General features: G+C 33.6%; 3 protein-coding genes across 3 annotated transcripts in view; 1 reads left to right on the forward strand and 2 right to left on the reverse strand.

Moving 5' to 3' along the window:
* Hmbs (porphobilinogen deaminase-like protein l(3)02640) overlaps positions 1-9,800 on the forward strand; it is a 15,421-nt gene extending 5,621 nt beyond the window's left edge. Inside the window, exons 2-7 of the mRNA XM_077427562.1 lie at positions 4,152-4,224; positions 5,212-5,398; positions 5,475-5,557; positions 6,877-7,181; positions 7,256-7,415; positions 7,489-9,800. Coding sequence (XP_077283688.1) covers positions 4,152-4,224; positions 5,212-5,398; positions 5,475-5,557; positions 6,877-7,181; positions 7,256-7,415; positions 7,489-8,417 — 1,737 coding nt within the window. The 3' untranslated portion in view covers positions 8,418-9,800. The remainder of the gene's footprint in view (positions 1-4,151; positions 4,225-5,211; positions 5,399-5,474; positions 5,558-6,876; positions 7,182-7,255; positions 7,416-7,488) is intronic.
* On the reverse strand, positions 9,495-11,909 carry LOC143909538 (mitochondrial import receptor subunit TOM20 homolog). The gene is made up of 5 exons (XM_077427576.1): positions 11,629-11,909; positions 11,096-11,199; positions 10,920-11,024; positions 10,706-10,838; positions 9,495-10,634 (listed from the first exon to the last, which is right to left on the reverse strand). The coding sequence occupies exons 1-4, from the start codon at positions 11,753-11,755 to the stop codon at positions 10,713-10,715; spliced, it is 462 nt and encodes a 153-aa protein (XP_077283702.1). The 5' UTR covers positions 11,756-11,909; the 3' UTR covers positions 9,495-10,634; positions 10,706-10,712.
* A 3,415-nt stretch (positions 11,910-15,324) lies between these two features.
* Mks1 (Meckel syndrome, type 1) lies at positions 15,325-17,488 on the reverse strand. Its single transcript, XM_077427571.1, has 6 exons — positions 17,344-17,488; positions 16,682-17,128; positions 16,385-16,607; positions 16,026-16,320; positions 15,699-15,946; positions 15,325-15,607 (listed from the first exon to the last, which is right to left on the reverse strand). Exons 1-6 carry the CDS (start codon positions 17,430-17,432, stop codon positions 15,371-15,373), a joined length of 1,539 nt encoding a protein of 512 aa, XP_077283697.1. The 5' UTR covers positions 17,433-17,488; the 3' UTR covers positions 15,325-15,370.
* Between the last annotated feature and the right edge of the window lie 1,158 nt (positions 17,489-18,646).

The following is an 18,646-nucleotide window of genomic DNA, read 5'->3' on the forward strand; positions in this document are numbered from 1 at the left end:
ACTCGCAAAATTCGGATTAGCAGTTGAATAATCAACGGCCTTAACATTAAACCGCCACATGTGAGTTATTCTCGGTCGTTTTTTTATTATTATTATATTGATTATCCGTGACGGACTGTTTCATTATAAAAAATAAAACAAAAAACAATTCCGGAAAACCTAGTACATACCGGTTTAAAGTCATCCAAAGGAAAAATATGTTAAACTGAAACGAACTGTTTGTGTGAAGCAGAGCTGTGGAGTCGCTTCGAAATTGACCGACTCTGACTCCGACTTAATTTTATGATTCGACTCCTACTTGAATGATTTGGGTAAAATCGACTTTCTTTGCCAACGTTGCAAAATTGTTGGTAGTAAAAATAAAAGCGATTTTCATAATATAAAATACTAGTATTTTTACCCGGCTTCGCTCGGTATTTGTAAAATAAACCGTTTAAACATGGCCAATTTAGTAGTAAACATTTTATTAAATTTATTTGAATATTCATTTGTTTTTTTAGTAAATTGAACGTCACGGAATCTACGACCCAAACAAACATACATACATACATACAAAGTCTCTTTCAAAATTATATATTAAACTAGCGGTTTTACCCGGCTTCGCTCGGTATTTGTAATATAAACAACTTAAACATGGGAAAATTTATTTCAATCGAAAAAAATTAGCGGCTTGGGAGATAATTGAATTCAAAAACTTAAAAAAAAAGAGGTCACCTATATAGTTTAATAGTTTATTAATAGTTATGGACCATTGTGGCATTACAGGAAGAACCGAATGCGCCACAATGGCCTACATTTAACAAAGATATAAATACAAGTAAAATTAGTAAAAAACAGAAAAATTAAAAAGCAGAATACATGGTAAAATAAAATAATAATAAAAAAGTAACAAAAGGAAAATAATAATACAATTAAAATAGTACATAAAAATGTACAAAGGAGAAAGAAAAAGTAAAATAAATAAAACAAAATATGAATAAAAAAGTAATGTAAAGGAGGTACCATTTCCGGTCAACTTAAAAATTAGAAAAAAATTTCAGTAATTGATACTACGTTTCAATTCGATAGGTGTTCTACCGGTGTTCAAAAAATCCCCAAACTACACAGACACACACACACACATTTTTTCTAGATCATGAAAACGTGATCAGTGATCGATTCTGAGTTCGAATCAGTCGAATTTTCGCATGATCACAATACTTCATCTATTGTTACTACGTACATAGATAAAGTAAAAATATTCAACGATATCGATATCGTCGTCATAGAAACTTTGATTTGTTTTCGATGTTTTCAAAAAAACCCTACATACAAAGTCTCTTTCGAAATTATATATTAGATTAAAGGAATTAAAAAAAATGTGACCCAATTTATTGAAAAAGTAAAAAGTAAAAGCAAATATTTATAAACAAAAAGTAAGTAAATTCATAGTGTATTTGTATGAATTTCATACACAAACGAATCAATTTAATAAAATAAATGAGAATAAAAAAAATAGTATGAGACAGATAAGACAGAAAAGTATAATATAATCGGTTTTGACTACAGCACATCATAATACGTGCAATTCAACGATTTTATTTATTATATAATTTAAATTCATGATTTTGATAAATAAATTATAAAATTTCAATGTTTAAGTAGGCCAAACCCAACAAGGCTGAGCAGGCCACATCAACAAATTTGCTGATTTTTTTTTTTTTTAATAACCTTCAAAATCCCTCGCAAGTTGCTGTATGTACCTTAAAAGATGTTAAATTCGATTTTCGAACATTTTTGTTTAACACTGCCAAATACATACATGATAAAGAATCATACAGGCTACTCGATATTATGGATCTTTTTGGTATTACAAGCAGTATTTATTAATTGGGTTATTATGTTCTTTTACTTGCTCTGTGCAATAATCTATCAATACTTACATAATTATCCACTACATTATGAGCGCCACAGATATTTTTTTTTAAATTACTTCAAAATCATATGAAAATTCTTATGTTAGAAAATCTCGTAGATGAGCAGCTACACTATTAGTTTTAATAATAGCTACACTATTAGTTACATTACAATAGCTCCATCGGTCCATTTTTTACATACTTCCTTTACGTTTCACTTACGATTACAATTCAGGAAAAAATTTGACTCTCATCCGATCGTTTTCATACTTTGCCATATTGCTCATTTTGGTCATCAATATAAGTAATTATCTCCCTCACTATAGAGAGAGACTATCACACTTTATCGATTTGATAATTCTGAAAAATCTTGTTTAATAACATTTGTAATTCCTACAAAGGTCTATATTTCATATAGTCTCTTTTATAATCTCTTATAATACCTTTATGTAGAACTATATTGATACATTCGACAAATACAAAGGCTTAATTTTTACTAGGCTAAAATTTTAGCATACTTGCTAATATGATCATGTATATGTTGTACGGAGAGCATCAATAAATTGAAGGTTATTGCCAAGATAACATTATCTATCAAAATGTTAATCATATTTTTGTCCACTTTTTAACGTTTTTGGGATTTAAGTTAAAATTATCAAGATTCTTTTCATTACTCATTCACATTCGTCGTATTCGTCTTGTACATTTGTATAATATTTTTTTTTAGGTGCCAAATTGACTAAAACAATGTTCTTATACGAGTGCCTGCTAGACTCTACAGCCCTGGTATAAAGCGGGAACCCCGAACTGTTAAATTTTTCGTTCCAGTTTGGTAAAAAAATATATATCGGTTCAGTTTTCGTTTCTCTTGTATTTAAATATTAGCAAGTTAATGTAAATACACCCACACCGTCTATACCTCTCTTTATGCGGCTCTTCGCTATAACTTATTGTGATCATATACATAAAATGTCAAAGGCGAATACATATTTCCTAGGGTGTACAGCTTGCTGCTGGTACACTGCGAAATAGAGGGTGGATTCTGATGTAGCTGAAATGCAGACAAAATATTATTTTTTTCATACTTAATTGACTTTCTTTAGGCTTATCATCTTTTCATCAGGCCATGCTTTTAGGAACAAAAGTGCGCCGACAGTTTAGAAAGAATCTAGTAGTTTGTTTTATTCTAGAAGTTAATTTTTACAGGTATGGGTGTATTTATGTACTCTTGCCTTTCCGTTCACAGGTGTTTGAATCGCACACTTTTGATAGCCAATTTATAAATGTGTTCATTGATATCTATCATATATAATAAGTTCATTGACAAATAGCGAGCTTCACATATAATTGTATTTGAATCGGAATCATTAATAGAATCTTTGATAGCTGATTTTAAAGTAGTATGTGCCACACATTTTATTCCGAAGAGATGAGGGAAACAACAGTTCTGAATGGAAGGTAGCATATTTGCTTCATAATCTCTTTTATAATTAACTAGTGGTTTTACCTGGCATCGCTCGCTATTTGTAATATAAACCGCTCAAACATGACTTATCTAATAGTAAACATTTTATTAAATTGACTGTCACGAACAAACAAACATATATTACTAAGTCTCTTTCGAAATTATATGTATACCAGAATCCGGCGCCTTTTTCCCCCGGAGTCTTCGAATCCATTGAATCGAAAAAAATAATAAATCGAACCAACCAACCAAGGTTACATACATACATATATGCAAAGTCTCTTTCGAAATTATATATTAGATATTCTGGTTTTCTTCGTCTATTTCGACTTCTAACAAGTTGAGAAATTTGATCATATTAGCTCCATTATCTGTTGTAACAGAGTTGGTTTGTTTGATATTTGATTTGTTTATATTTTTCTAAAAGGTTCAAAAACATATTTTTAATATAAATTCCTGTATGTTTGTCCATTAATTATATTTTCTAAACAGAAAAAAATATCAGTTCGGTTTTGGTCTTCGTTCCAGCAAAAATAACGTTTATTCCGGTTTTCAGTTCGGATCCCTGGTTTAAAATATTATAAATGCTATATCAGATCTATGTTTTAGACTTGAATGATGGTCGAGTCATTGATTTGAAACCAAACAAACGTTGCCTGCATTATTCAAAATGATAAACGTTTTTTTCACACTCCATTGTTTATTCCGAATGTCTGAAAGTTTTGAATTTTAAATTTATTGAAACGCAACCTTTGAATATGCTTAATTTTTTTTTTTGTCTGTCATTTCAGCTGGCTTTGATACAAACACGTCACGTCATCTCGTTGCTGAAACAACTGTACCCGAACAGAGACTTTGAAATAGGTAAAGGAAATATATATTACACGCATAAAAAATATTTACAATAAATTTTATCACTCGAATCCTATAAAATTATTTGATTATAATACATGTTTTGAACGTCACATTCTACGTTTGTGATGAAATGCACTGTTTCGTATGTACATATGTATGTACATTTATTTATTTAAATTTGTTGGTTTGCAATTCAACAGTTTGGATTCAAATTCAAATTGACGAAATCTGTATTGGCATGTATTATTTATTGCAACGAGTATTTATTCATGGATCAGTGAGACGATGCGAAATCAGATATGCATCAAAACATGTTTACGAAGGGTGATGAGTAGGCGAAAACTCACCTTGTTATAAAAAAATTCCAGATTTATGATAAGTTATGTAGATATTCAATAAAATCCCTGCACTGGTGATTATTCTCTGTATCTTAATCGAATGTCAAAATGTTAAACATTATTATTGTATGTCTGATAAGGTATTATGATTCAAATCAACTATCACCTCTAAATAATAAGACAAAGGATAGAGGGTTTTCCAATTATTATAATGATTGTGTCATCACAATATTCTGTCCTATTTGCATATACGCATATATAATATATCTAATTGGTCCAACGAAATGCAATGTAATGCATTTATTGCATGATGCAAATAAAGCGTAAAACTATGTATATGAAATAGCATAAATAAATGCCACATCATTGCTATAAATTTGATGCGATATAAATATTATTTAAAATTTTGGTTTATATAACTGTTTTACATTATCAAATGTTACCGTTTGTTTTCCAATTAACTGATAGTGTACATTTTTTTTTAAATTCCTAATGCTACTTTTTAATTTGATATATATTGTTTATTTTATACTTATCAATTTAAGTTATCTGCCTAAATAAAAGATATGAATATAAAAAAACAACATTGTCACTAATTAAGCTGACAAAAAATTCTCGGAAGTCAACAGGTTCAATTGAACAAACATTTTTTTTACAGTTACAATGTCAACATTGGGAGATAGAGTTTTAAATATATCACTACCGAAAATTGGCGAGAAATCTCTCTTCACCAAAGACTTGGAGGAGGCTCTTGAAAACGGCTCCGTAGACTTAGTTGTACATTCTTTAAAAGATCTTCCGACAACGTTGCCGCAAGGAATGGCCATTGGTGCTGTATTAGAACGGTAACAAATTACATAAATGGTATTATTAAATTTAATACATCCAAACTTATTTACAAACGTATTGCTATGGTTACAGTGAAGACCCGAGGGACGCGTTGGTGTTGAGAGAAGATTACAAAGGTCATACTTTGGCCACATTACCGCAAGGCTCTATAATTGGTAAGCCTCATATACTTTTTGTCATCAATTACAGTGTTCGACACGAAAAATGATTCAGAGACGAGATATGACTTTTTTTATAGATCTATGCCCAGTAAATACGAATCTGGTAATAAAAAATGTTGATTGGCTTGAGATTTGGAGATATATGTGTTTTTTAAATCAAGCGATTTTTCTATATCTTGGTGTTGTTCGGTCGATGTCTCAAAATCTGTCAATTTCCTGTTCAAAATGAATATTGGAATCTATAGTCGGGTATTTTATCTTCCATTTGTAGTACTTTTCAGCTTTCAAATCTCTCTAAGTAGTCGTCCAGTTCAAATCAAAAGTCAAAAGTACGTATTTTTACTTGGAATTTTTTCCCACTGTTAATACTATTGCGTAGGGGTGGGTGGAGGATCCAAGTAAAAGGCCAAAGTCGTGTCACAGCATTTATTGGTGATTAAGGAGATACACACACTGACAGTGCTCCGTCCAGCATGTCTTGATATCGCCTTATAACGGATACGGTCGCTCAGGGCATATTTGACGTCCGGTTACTTCCCTATTGTTTAGGCATGTACCCGGATATGTATTCCCACGGTATCGGTCACTTCTGAGATAATAGCGGCCACTTCGGTGGCCATTGTTTAGCCTACATGCACTTAAGAGTCTAGAGATAATCCTTGAAACCAATTATAACGGTCACACAGTCTCTGGGATGCTACTCGGCCTAATCCGATTGCAACTACTCGGCGGTGTACGTAACAATACTATTTTATATCGAGTTTTTTCTATTGAAACATGTTTATTGGGATAGTGTTCTGACCACACTATTTTTTGTTTTCGTTTAAAAGGGTTCATTGGAAGTGTGCTGAACTTTAAATCGGTAAAATTGCGAGCAAAAAGCTCGTACTAGTATTTACTCGTATTTACACGAATCTGAATTGAATTAATAGGGATAATATATTAAATTATCTTTATATGAGAATTAAATAAAATTCCACTTAGAAAAATCATATTTCGACTATTCTTGTGGATTAATAACAATAATTCGTTTATTTTATCGAGTTAAGCCAGTTATCAATAGAATTGACATATTTTGAAACATTGACCGAACAACACGAAGATATAGAAAAATCGCACGATTTAAAAAACACATATATATATCTCCGAATCTCAAGCCAATCAACATTTTTTATTACCAGATTCGTGTTCACTGGGCATATATCTACATATAAGAAAAGTCATATCTCGTCTCTGAACCAAAAATAAAGTCGTCATTTGTCGAACAGTGTTATTGAACAATTGGATTTTAACACTTTAATATGTGTTATTAGGTACATCGTCACTTCGACGCACAGCCCAATTGTCAAGAAATTATCCGCATTTGAAAGTAGTCGATATAAGAGGCAATCTCAATACACGCTTGAAAAAACTCGATTATAATTGCAAATCACTGGAGCAGACGAAAAAATGCGAAAAGGGGATTGATAATAATATTATAGTCTCCAATGGCAACGGTAGTCTTTTGCCTAGTGACAATTCAGCTGAAAAAGATGAAGCTTTGTATCCAAACTATTCTGCTATCATTTTGGCGAATGCTGGATTAGTCAGAATGGGTTGGCAACATCGGATATCTCAAGTACTTTTGTTCTCAATCTAATCTGATTTGTGTTTTTTGATTTGTTGTTATAATGTTTTATCTGAAAATTTTAGGTGCTCCCTTGTAAAGAGGTTTTGTATGCTGTGGGTCAAGGTGCTTTAGCCGTTGAATGTCGGGCGAATAATCAAAGAATTTTAGAAATGCTAGCACCCCTCAATGATGAAATTACTTATTGCAGAATTCTAGCCGAGAGGAGTTTTCTAAGAACATTAGGTATTTAAAGACAAAAATTTCGCTGTTTATTTTTATTGTATTTGTGATGAAAACCTAACATTGACGATTTTAGGTGGTGGATGTAGTGCTCCTGTTGCAATATCAACAAACTTTAAACAATCAAATGGTGCTGATGTATCGAAGAATCAACTAAATATAACTGGTGCAGTGTGGAGTTTGGATGGCAAAACTGAATTACAGAAATCGCTCGAACAAGTTTTCGAATCGGTAGAGTGGTTGAGCAAACCTAAAACCGGGAAACACAAGATGTCTAACTTGGAAACGTCATACGACGCTTCAAATGCCAAAATTCCCAAAACAATATGTTCGGGTGTTTCTAAACAAGAGTCCACTGATGATGCGACGTCAAAACCTTTGTGCTGTCGTCAAAAAACAATCAATATGACAATGGAAAAAGCCGAGCCAGTGGAAATAGAAAATTTGATCAACATTCACGGTAAACTGTTCAGGTCTTGTCCATTTTCCGATAAGAAAGGCTCAATTTGTCCCGTCAGGCTGCCGATCGGCGAAGAGTTCATGGGCACGTGTCCCTACCTGTCGTCCAACGATGAAGGATTTAACGAAGCTTTGGTCAAATTGCATCCGAGAAGGCAAAGCTACGATATTAAGAAGTGTCCTTTCATGTCAAACCAAGCCGTAGCCATTGATACTCAAATCGTTTGTGACAATATGGAATACAATATCGAAAAAGAGCCTAAAGCGAAAAACTGTCCGTTCTTAAAGAGTAAATTACAATCTCAATGCAACTCTGACAATTTATCAACAACCGAAAGCAGCTTAAAAGTACCAGAAGAAGAGATTCAACTGTTTTGTGGACTTACAAAGCACTTCCAAATTCCTGTGAATGTTTTGGAAAAGTGTGAAGAATTAGGCATAAAGTTAGCGCAATCTTTAATAGAAGTCGGCGCATTAGAGGTGATGAAATGCTCTCAAGATTTCATAAGGGGTTCGGTGACGTCGGCCGCTATAGCAAGCTCGTAATCTATAAACAGATTGTAGATCAAAATCTATATATTTTTATATATTTAAAAATAAAATCTCCCCTTAGAAATTTTGATATTAAAACAAACGTTGTTTGTTACCTATTAATTTAATACCATGTTCCGTGTTGAATACGGTCAATATATAATACTAAAGTCATTCCTATACAAAAGTGTGATTAATAATGTATGTTTTAATCCCAATTTGTCGCAGATGTGATCTAGGCAGCCTGTATAATGAATAGAAAACGTCCCAATATTTATTTTTGATGTCGTTAATACAATTTTTCAATCTGCCTGGAATGCTTATTAAATTATTGTCCAACGATACACGCCAAGTGTGTTCATTGCTCATCAATCGACCAATAATTGATGAATTCCTATTCTGTTACTTAATGAATCATTTTATTGTAATTGAAATATTAATTTATCAGAATAAGCACAATATTTACTTTATTTATTCATAAAAATTATACATATCTATTGTATATGGATAAACTTTTTTGATAATTTTACTTCGTATCGTGTATGAATTTGATTCATATTTAATACTTGGCAACTCTCATGATTTTTTTCAAGCATCAAATGAGTATCTCAGCAATGGTGTATTTTTTATGTAGATTTATTTGTGACGGCTTTGTTAGCATTAGTGGAAACTCTTCAAGTCTTTAAAATTTGAAGCGTTCGTAAAAGTTGACGTTGCCATAATTTTTCATGTTAGTGTTTTATACCTGGGACACAATAAATTGGAATTTCTTCACTAATAACTATCCGTCTTCACAGACTAGTCTGCGCTCCGTAAAACGGACAATGAAAGTACTACTTATTAAATAATAATAAAAAGGTTAAAGGTACATACAAAAATATATCTTTACAATAGACGATAAATATTTATAAAATTTTCAATGTATGTTTATAACGGTTATGTCGATAATATATGAAATGACAAAAAGCTACTTTAAAATATTGGTTATTGTTGTGGAATTGTTATGTGGTGCAATTTTTTACTTATACTGTTAATATATTAGATATGAATGTAAAAAATGTTCATTTTTTTTTTATTATTATTCATATTTTTAAATCAAATTGTTTCTTGTATACATGACATTGTAAATAAAATTTATATTTTGTTCAAAACTTCTTTGAATTCGAATTGAGGTCCGTCAAATAAATGTACAAGTTTGAGATATGTTCTATTCAATTTATTTTTTCAATATAACAATTTATTATCGAATAACAGCACTTCAATTAATTCCATACAATTAAATAGGAAAATAATTTTATAAAAATGCTCTCTACCCGACTTCATTCCTACATACCCTTTCCGTGGACAGTTACTCAAAACTCCATTATCGCTCACCTTCCAACGAACTTCAGCCCAAGTAAAACATAAATAAAGAAAGCCACAATAAGAAAAAAATGATGTACGTAATACAAGTGTTTCTCAATTATATAAAGATATACATATATAATAAATGTGAATGCAAGGATTTGTGCTGCTGTATAACTATAAAGATTCGCCTTAGCTTGTTCTACTCCATAGAATCTCCCATTTTAGCGTAAAACCACAACACTGAAGCTTACAATATGCATATGCAAAGAAAGTGCCAAGTGAAAAACATCACTAGAAGATGTCGTTTTACATAACGTTCTTACGATCTGACTAGTTGAAACACATGACATTAAACCTACTACGTTTTAAGAAACCGATAACAAAACTCAAAACAGAATTGTCTCTAAACATTAATACAATTTATTAATCGCACATTAACCCCTACTAATAAATACGACTTAAGAAAACATCCAAAAAAGAACATAAACTGTAAGATACATCTTTTCGTGTTTATTAATACAATTGAAGACTATCGTTTACCATCACACCACCTGGTAGTATGACGTACTTCAAAAAATAAAATAAAATTTAATATTCCTTTCTTTTGACAAAAAGAAATATAAAATTGTTTGATTAATTTTATAATTAAACACAACACTTATTCATTACACATATGAACAATATATATATAATTTTTTATATACAAATACAGTGAATAATTCCCTGCATATTATACGGTAATTTTTTTCTTTGGATACCGTATGTGATAACCAGAAAGGTGCATACGTTGCATGAGAATAGTGTAATTATATGGAATCAACTTTCCTTTCGCTTTAGATAGTAGTATGTAGTTGTTTATTGAATGTATCTACTGTGAAGTCAGATCTAAAAAAATCAATTTCAAAAATAAAATATGCACAATAAATATAATATATCTCGTATACAGGTATATATACCTGATGTTTATTCGAGGTCATTTTCGTCTCCTACAAAGAGAAGTGCCTGTTGCTCCATAATTCGGCGGTTGATGTCGGGAAGTCGGGCGAGAAGTAAGCTGAACACATTAGCTGGCATGTTCATTTGCAATACCTGTGTAAAATAAAATGATTAAAACTGGTCATATAGGTACATATACGAAATGATTCAGATATCATTAGAGAAAAAACAAACTTCGAGCAATTTCTGAGGCTGTCCACAGAGAGCGACTGCTCTTCCGAAGTGTTCTAATCCTTCATCTAACTGCTTATTGGCCAAGAGTTCCTCGCCGAGTTGGATCTGAATAGTATAATAATTTAGTTACACATGCAAACGAATAATATATAGGCATTAAAATATAAAATACAAACCTGCTGCAGGAAATAGTTCTGCACAGCTTGGTGATCTTGAAGATTTGGAAGAGAATCCAAACTTCTCTGTTTGGCAGATACATTCTTCCTTGCCTGCTCACGTCCTAAAAATAAAACTCGTGTTTAGTATTATTACATAAATATTTACACATCAACCGATTGGGTTGATTCTGTTGAACTTCGAAACTGTTTCAAAAATTATGCAACAAGTATTTCATTATTGCACATTGATATAAAAAATGTATATTATACATATATAAATATATATGAATACGAGGATATATAATATATTGTGTGCCTGTTGTTATATATAATAACACAGCCTTTTAGTCATCATTAATTAAACTGCCAATCAATTCATGCCTGAATATATTTTATCACTGAAAAAAAAGTGACAGGTGGCCTTGAAATATAAGATATATAAAAATTATGTATTAAATTGCTTATGTGGGTTGAAACTAATGTATCAGTTGATAAGAATCGAGGCAGAAGCAATTGGCGGTGTGCATGATAAATAGAGTGTGAATACTAACTTTCTCTGAGTTTCTTCTTGAAGTCAGGGTGGGAGCGTCTTTTTCGGTCGAAATAGATGGCGTAGGCGAGGAAGAGTGAGCCTGCCAAACCGGCAATACCGAGCGAAACGCGGGACATCTCCACCATCGTGCTGTCAGCTGTCAAACCACACACCACACCACACGAATCTCCACAACCGATCAACTCGACCCACCCAACCTAACCTAAAAGAAGACTGACGCAGCCGCTCAGGTGCAACAACTGCTTTTCGTCCAACACAGTTTAAATGCCTTTCTACCACACAATCACAGATGCACAAAACCCAGGTAAACCGTGAAACCTGGAAAATAGCCTTTGTTGCTACGTGGACGTGAAAAAAGGTTGCCGGAGTAGTAGTGTTAGTAGTTTGTTGTTCACATCTCAGAGAGTCAATTTTGAGTGAATTCACGATCTATTATATTAAACGTATATTCAAGACGTTACACTAAAACGTCTAAAGGTCTTTTCATACCTATCCAGCACGACCCGTATCCTGCAGGTGTCATGCAAGTGTGGATAGTATTCTTTGGTACATTCTATATGGACGCGCATGAATGCGTAAATGCGCATGCACGAATGGAGTGTGAATTCTTCTTCTTCTAATGTCGAATCCGTATTCGGACGTAGGCGACTACCATGGGCAGACATCGTTTATGGCCCGTGCAAATTCTTCCCTATCATGGGCAAGCCGAAATAACTTTTCGAGACCGAGTCCCATCCATGACCTGATGTTCCGGAGCCAAGAGAGCTTCTTTCTCCCAAGCCACCGTTTGCCTTATATTTTCCCTTCTATGATTGTTTGTAGAAGGCGATATTTGGGGCCGCGAATAATGTGGCCAAAGTATTCCATCTTACGGTGCTTCACCGTGTCAAGAAGCTCTCTCTTTTTATGAAGAAGCTGGAGGACTGTTTCGTTTCTTACATGCTCCTTCCACGAGATCTTTAGCATCCTCCGGTAGCACCACATTTCAAAGGACTCTATCCTGTTCATAGATCCCACTAACAGCGTCCACGTTTCGCATCCGTACAGCAAAACCGACCAAACATAGGAGTGCAGGACTCTTAAGCGCAATTTCATAGACAACCTTCGACAACACTGTTCAGACTATGTCTAATGATCGGCTTTCGTGGCTTTACGACCCACGATTTGGCCGATATATTTTTGTGCTGGCCACCCTGAGACAGCGGTTGGCACACAAACTAACAGTTGTCAATAGCGGTTTGGCGCGTTAACACCCCGGTGTTTACGGGGCCCACCTCGCCACCGAAATCACCAGCTAGAGGCTGGTGAGGGTTGTGACGATACTTGGAGACCAGCTCCAGTATCCGTCCGGTGTGCACCAGAGGAAGCTTGGTCTGTCTTCGTCCAGAAGGCAGACAACTGAGCTACGCGTGGCTAACCTCAAAAGGCACGCGTGGTTACTTTGTTTACCCCCCCCCCCCCCCTGTCCCCCCTGCTTGATCTCTGTATATATATATATATATAAAATACAGTCACCATACAAACAGAATTACAACCTGTTTTCATTATTATACAATTTCCCGCCTTTGTCCTGTATCACACTCACTTACGCACACTGTACGAAGGAGAAAGGGACATAGCAGAGCAGCCGACATCAGCAGAGACCAGACCACCGACGACGAAGGAAGGCACCTTGAGGAAACCAGCCCCGCCCAAGCTTACCACTAGCTATCTCACAAAACCGACTTCGGGGGTGCTCTCGAGTTGAACATCCCTGGAGTCTGTACAAACACAAAACTTTTTTCATGCTGCCGAAGGCATTTCTTGCTATTTAGATCCTTCTTCTTGATTAATACGTGATCCTTCTTCTGATGAATACGTCCATATAATGTACTAAAGAATACTATCCGCACTTGCATGACACCTGCAGGATACGGGTCGTGCTGGATAGGTATGAACAGACCTTAATACTCACGACCTATTATATTAAACGTGCCTTGGACCGACAAACGCACAAATATGTCTATCCTTGAGGAAATAAAAATCAAGGATAGACTGTCTACAATATGCCTGAGACGAATATTACGGTTCTTTGGCGATATTGCACGAAGAGGTGAGGACAGTTTGGAGCGGTTGGTTGTGGTTGATGGCGTCGAGAGGAGAAGAGCCAGAGGCAGATCCCCTCGCACACTGGACTGACCAAGTATGCAGAGCGATGGACTCTACCATTCGCTTCTGGATTCGTCCGACCAAATCCAGAAGCGTATGGAGGCAGCTGGTTGACCGGACATCATAGTCACGATCCTCAGTGATAAGGCATACGACTATATATATACTCAATTCAGTGAGTTTTACTAGTCGATTAGTTGCGATAATTCATTGACTATTGAGAGCAACTCGTTTATAGGCCGTAGAGTCCCGATTGCTAATCAGACGATTAGTTCTGGTTAACTACCGGTCGACGAGCATTCCAGATTGCAACACTAGTAAAAACGCTATTTGCTGATAATTTAATCTAATATCTTTAGTCAATAAAATTTGGGCATGTGCGGGAATACGTGTTACGTTGACCGTGTTTGTTTGGAAGAGGATATTTAATGCTCAATTCATTCAGTTGTATTTGTATGTACAGCGACGGAGATAATTGCTCGACATCGGAGAAGTCAGTAGTTTGAGTTCCCGAAGCTCACTGGCGTTAGGTACTGATACACCAGTGCATCTGATTCTGTTGTGTGTAGTTGTCCTTGTTTAGGGGTCGTGGTGTGTTCCGAGTATGTTCCGCTTGAATAGAAGATCATTCCAGAGGGGTGCGGTCATATGTGTGACGAGGGAGTATGCAAGTGTATTGACCTCGATAAGGGATAGTAGGCAATGCACTATATTCCTACAAACATATATTCAAAACTGAATAAATCAATGCATTTATAATCTTTCATTTAATTTAATGGGAGTGTGAGAAAATCATTACACACGTGCACAACTTATATGTACATATTTGGAGAGACGACCCTCGTTTTAATAATTTGATATGCTCGATAATAATCAAATACGACGAATGTTCTCCACAAAAAATTTAGGACCAATGGTAAATGGATTATTGCGCAAATTGCGATCGCGTGCACGACAATCGTTGCCACAAAAATTGTGAATAAGGAATATTTGGCACTCGAGTTCTCGTTAGTACAAAATTTCACGTGATGGAGTTTTTTGGTGCCAATGTTCCGTGATCAAAATTTTAGTGATGTGCGCAAGATCGCTTTTTGTGGAATAATCACTGAACCATTCCGCATTCGCAATTTTCGTAGCAACGATTGTCGTGTGCACGATCGCAATGTGCGAAATAATCCATTTACTATTTTGTGTATATTAGCTCATTTTTCTATTTTGGCAACATTGAATTAGTCGTTTGACGTTTGACTTGTACTTGTTGAAGTGAATTAATTTTCAAAAACAACTCCTTTCACACCAACTTCATCAGAAAAAATTCACTGGAAAAGCCTTTTTAAAAATATTCATCTAACATATACAGTCTTTTTGAAATAGCACGTAACATTTTCAAAATAATATCGATAAAGTCGATAAAAAATTCATCCACATGGACGATAATAGCTAATAGGTGGAGTAATATTTACAACGAAAGAATCATAAACTCCTGTCTTTCCCATATATTCGAAAACTTATAGTCTAAAAGGCTTTTATATTAAAATATTAAGTCGATAAGTTCAATTTGTTTATTGTGATGTGAATTGACATTTTTAAATTCAAGTTTGCAACAATTTTTCTTTTGCAGATTTATATGCATTCAATACACTATTGACACTTCTAAACAATGAATCCACGTGCAATTTTTCCACAATATTATTCTCAGTTTCCGATGCAAAATTACTCTTAATGATATCCTTTTTTCTCAACGATTGATTTTGTACAATGACATTCATAGCGATGTCGAGTTTTCCAGAATTCACACACTTTATTCCGTATTTTACAAGACAATTTCCCTGTATCAATGTAATAGAATTTGAATTATGAACATTATTTTTAGTATACGAAAATTACATTTTTAAAATAGAACATTCAAATAAAAATTACCTGAAAAGTTGAAGGCTTACTGATCCATGTAATATCTTTTAATATATGCCTACCACCGACAAAAAAACGTTTCATGTTCCATAATCTTTGGTTAACATCGAGTGGTCTTATACTATTTAAAGTCATTCTACGATATCCAGGATTGACAACTGGTATTTCTGTATAACAATATCCTTCAGTGCGTTGCCTCCCCCACGAATCTGATGATATTATCTCAAAATATATTTGTGGAGGTATCGGTAGCATGTCTATTATATAATTAATACATATTATAGTTTGTTGGATAACTTTAATGGAAAACAGTAGTTTATAAGTGAATTCATATACCATTACTATCCCCTCTTTGCAAATCGTAGTCTATGCTTATTTCGAATAAATGTCCGAAATGAACATTACCATTTTTGTTATTTTTGGAAGAAGTCTGTGTTTTTCCCTTTGAAGGATTTTTACTATGATATCCATATGGGAATTCAATTGTGTATTCTACATAGATATGATCATACTCAAAAAAATATCCAGTAAGAATTTCGAATACCACAACACAATTTAAAGTTTCTTTTGAAGGAACTGTAAAATTTTTGTGCTTTTTACGCAATCTTAAATTATTTTCTTGCTGTGATATCTAAAAATTTTTCATATTGTTAATTTAACTGATGGCTATACATATATAATATTTCATTGTTTACCTTATTTAATACAGAAATTTCAGCCAACTTTTTTTGCTCGACATGTTCGTTAATTTGTGTAATAGAATAATGGAAAATTTGCTTTGAACCATATGCCACTTCTAAAACATATGGGTTGTCTTCTAAATCATTAAAGTCTGGAGAAACCGTCAAGCTTCCTGTTTTTTTATTCCATATAATTGTGAAAAGTATATGTTCTCTTTTAAGAATTGAAGTGGGATCCCTAATAAACAATTTACAGAAATTACGAAAATATAGTAGTATTAAGCCAAATAAAAATGGTCTCATATATCTAACCGCTTATGGTCATTCATATCAGCAACAATGAACATTTTCTCTTCGTCTTCTTTGGAATTTAAAGTCCGATCAAATGAATTTGTTTTGATTTCTTCCTCATTTTTGCCATTTTCACTGTTTATGCGACGGTAAATTTTCTCAGAAAGGGTTTTATTTTTTGGTTTTGTCCCAGTAAAAACCTGTTCTTCGATATCATAATTGTCTTCATTGACATAGGATATAATTTTTTGTGTGAAATTAGGTAATACACTACTTTTATTATCTTCTGAATCATTTGTATCTATATTTGTTTGGGTGTCTTCATTCAATTCCTTTGTATGTATAACTTTTTCTTGCCATGTGAATATTCTTTCTTCATAATGGCCTTTGTTTTCATAGTCTAAATTGGCATCTAAAACGTTATTTTTCAGTAGCGCTATACCTTTATTAATTTCTTTGAGCTGTACCCTAAAAATGTATGAGAATGTTAATATGTAGGTTTTACACTAACAAACATGTTAATTTTAATAAAAATTTCATTTGCATAAACTGCACAGTGTTTATTGAAATTTATATTTTAGTAATATTTATATTATACATATTAATTTTAATTTTTATACTTCACGCTTCCAAATAATAATTGCAATAACAAGTTCATTTAATTTCGTCTGCATAAAACTTACTTGAAACTAAAACAATGTATACTGTCCATGCTCGAATAAAAACCTGTTATTTTATTACACTTCGTGAAATTTTTCATAGCAGTGTTCATAATTTAAACACGTATTGAAAATGCAAACCAAGTCTATGCTTTGGATAACAGGAACTGGATTATAGCTTTATTTGTTGTGCTTTTGTAGTTATGGTAACAAGCTTTTGACAACACTATGTTCATCGACATTGTGAAATGTGTACATATTACATTATTTTTATTAATCACAAAATTTTTAAATAAGTATTATATATTAAACATGTTTTTTTTATAATTAATTAGATTCCAAAAGAATATACTGATGGTATGTATTTGTAATTGAAAAGAAATATGCTATTTCAAGATTTCATGAAATTATCATGTTTCAAGTTCGTTTAAAAATAATCATTCAAGGCTCTAATTCTTTAAAGCTGGCGCCAAGACATGCCAAACGAAATTTGCCAAATATCGAAAGGACTAAAGCTGCAGACACACAGAGTGGTATGTGGCACATGTTTTTTACAAACTTTTTTTTAGACAGTTTTGCACATGTAAAAACGCTGGCACGACTAATCTATCCATGCAAAATTTTAACTAAATTCTAATAAAAAACTAGCGGTCCTTGGCAAAATTCACCCCCTGGAGTGTTTTCGATAATATTTTATCCTTGTATCGACAGATTTGACAGTGATTGCCATATTTAACCTTGATTACCATATTTGAAGAAATGTAGGAGAAGCTTGTCGAAATAGCAAGACCTTACGAATTTACAATGACATCACAGCAGGAAACTATGTACGAGCACGTTCCATGCCGGACTTTTCAGTGTGTTCTTACTATAAGTGCTCGTTATGGTAATTGCCGAGTACCAAGGGCGGATCCAAAGGGGGGGGGGGGGCGATAGCAGCAACCGCTCTCCCTAAATTTCATTGCCATTTTAAAAATATATAGCGATTTAAAATATTTTTGTCGTGGCGTACAAAAAAATTGTTACATATCTTCATTGTATTTTCATTGTGTGTTCATTGGATTTTAATTGCATCATGAGTAAATATTAATTGCATTATTTTTTATCGCCCCCCCCCCCCCCTCTAGAAAACATCCTGGATCCATCCTTGCGACGAATACGCACCAAAATGCACTTTGTTATCACATCCAGACGAATATGTAGTTAGTTGTTCAAGCGACGAACAGCGACTTGATTACTTACCTAAATTTTTATCCTTGCCAAAGGACAAAATGTGGATATGGGTTTAGGCACGCCGAATAATCGCTTAATATAATGTTGCGCATAA

This window comes from Arctopsyche grandis, chromosome 3, assembly GCF_051622035.1.
Source record: "Arctopsyche grandis isolate Sample6627 chromosome 3, ASM5162203v2, whole genome shotgun sequence".
NCBI lineage: Eukaryota > Metazoa > Arthropoda > Insecta > Trichoptera > Hydropsychidae > Arctopsyche > Arctopsyche grandis.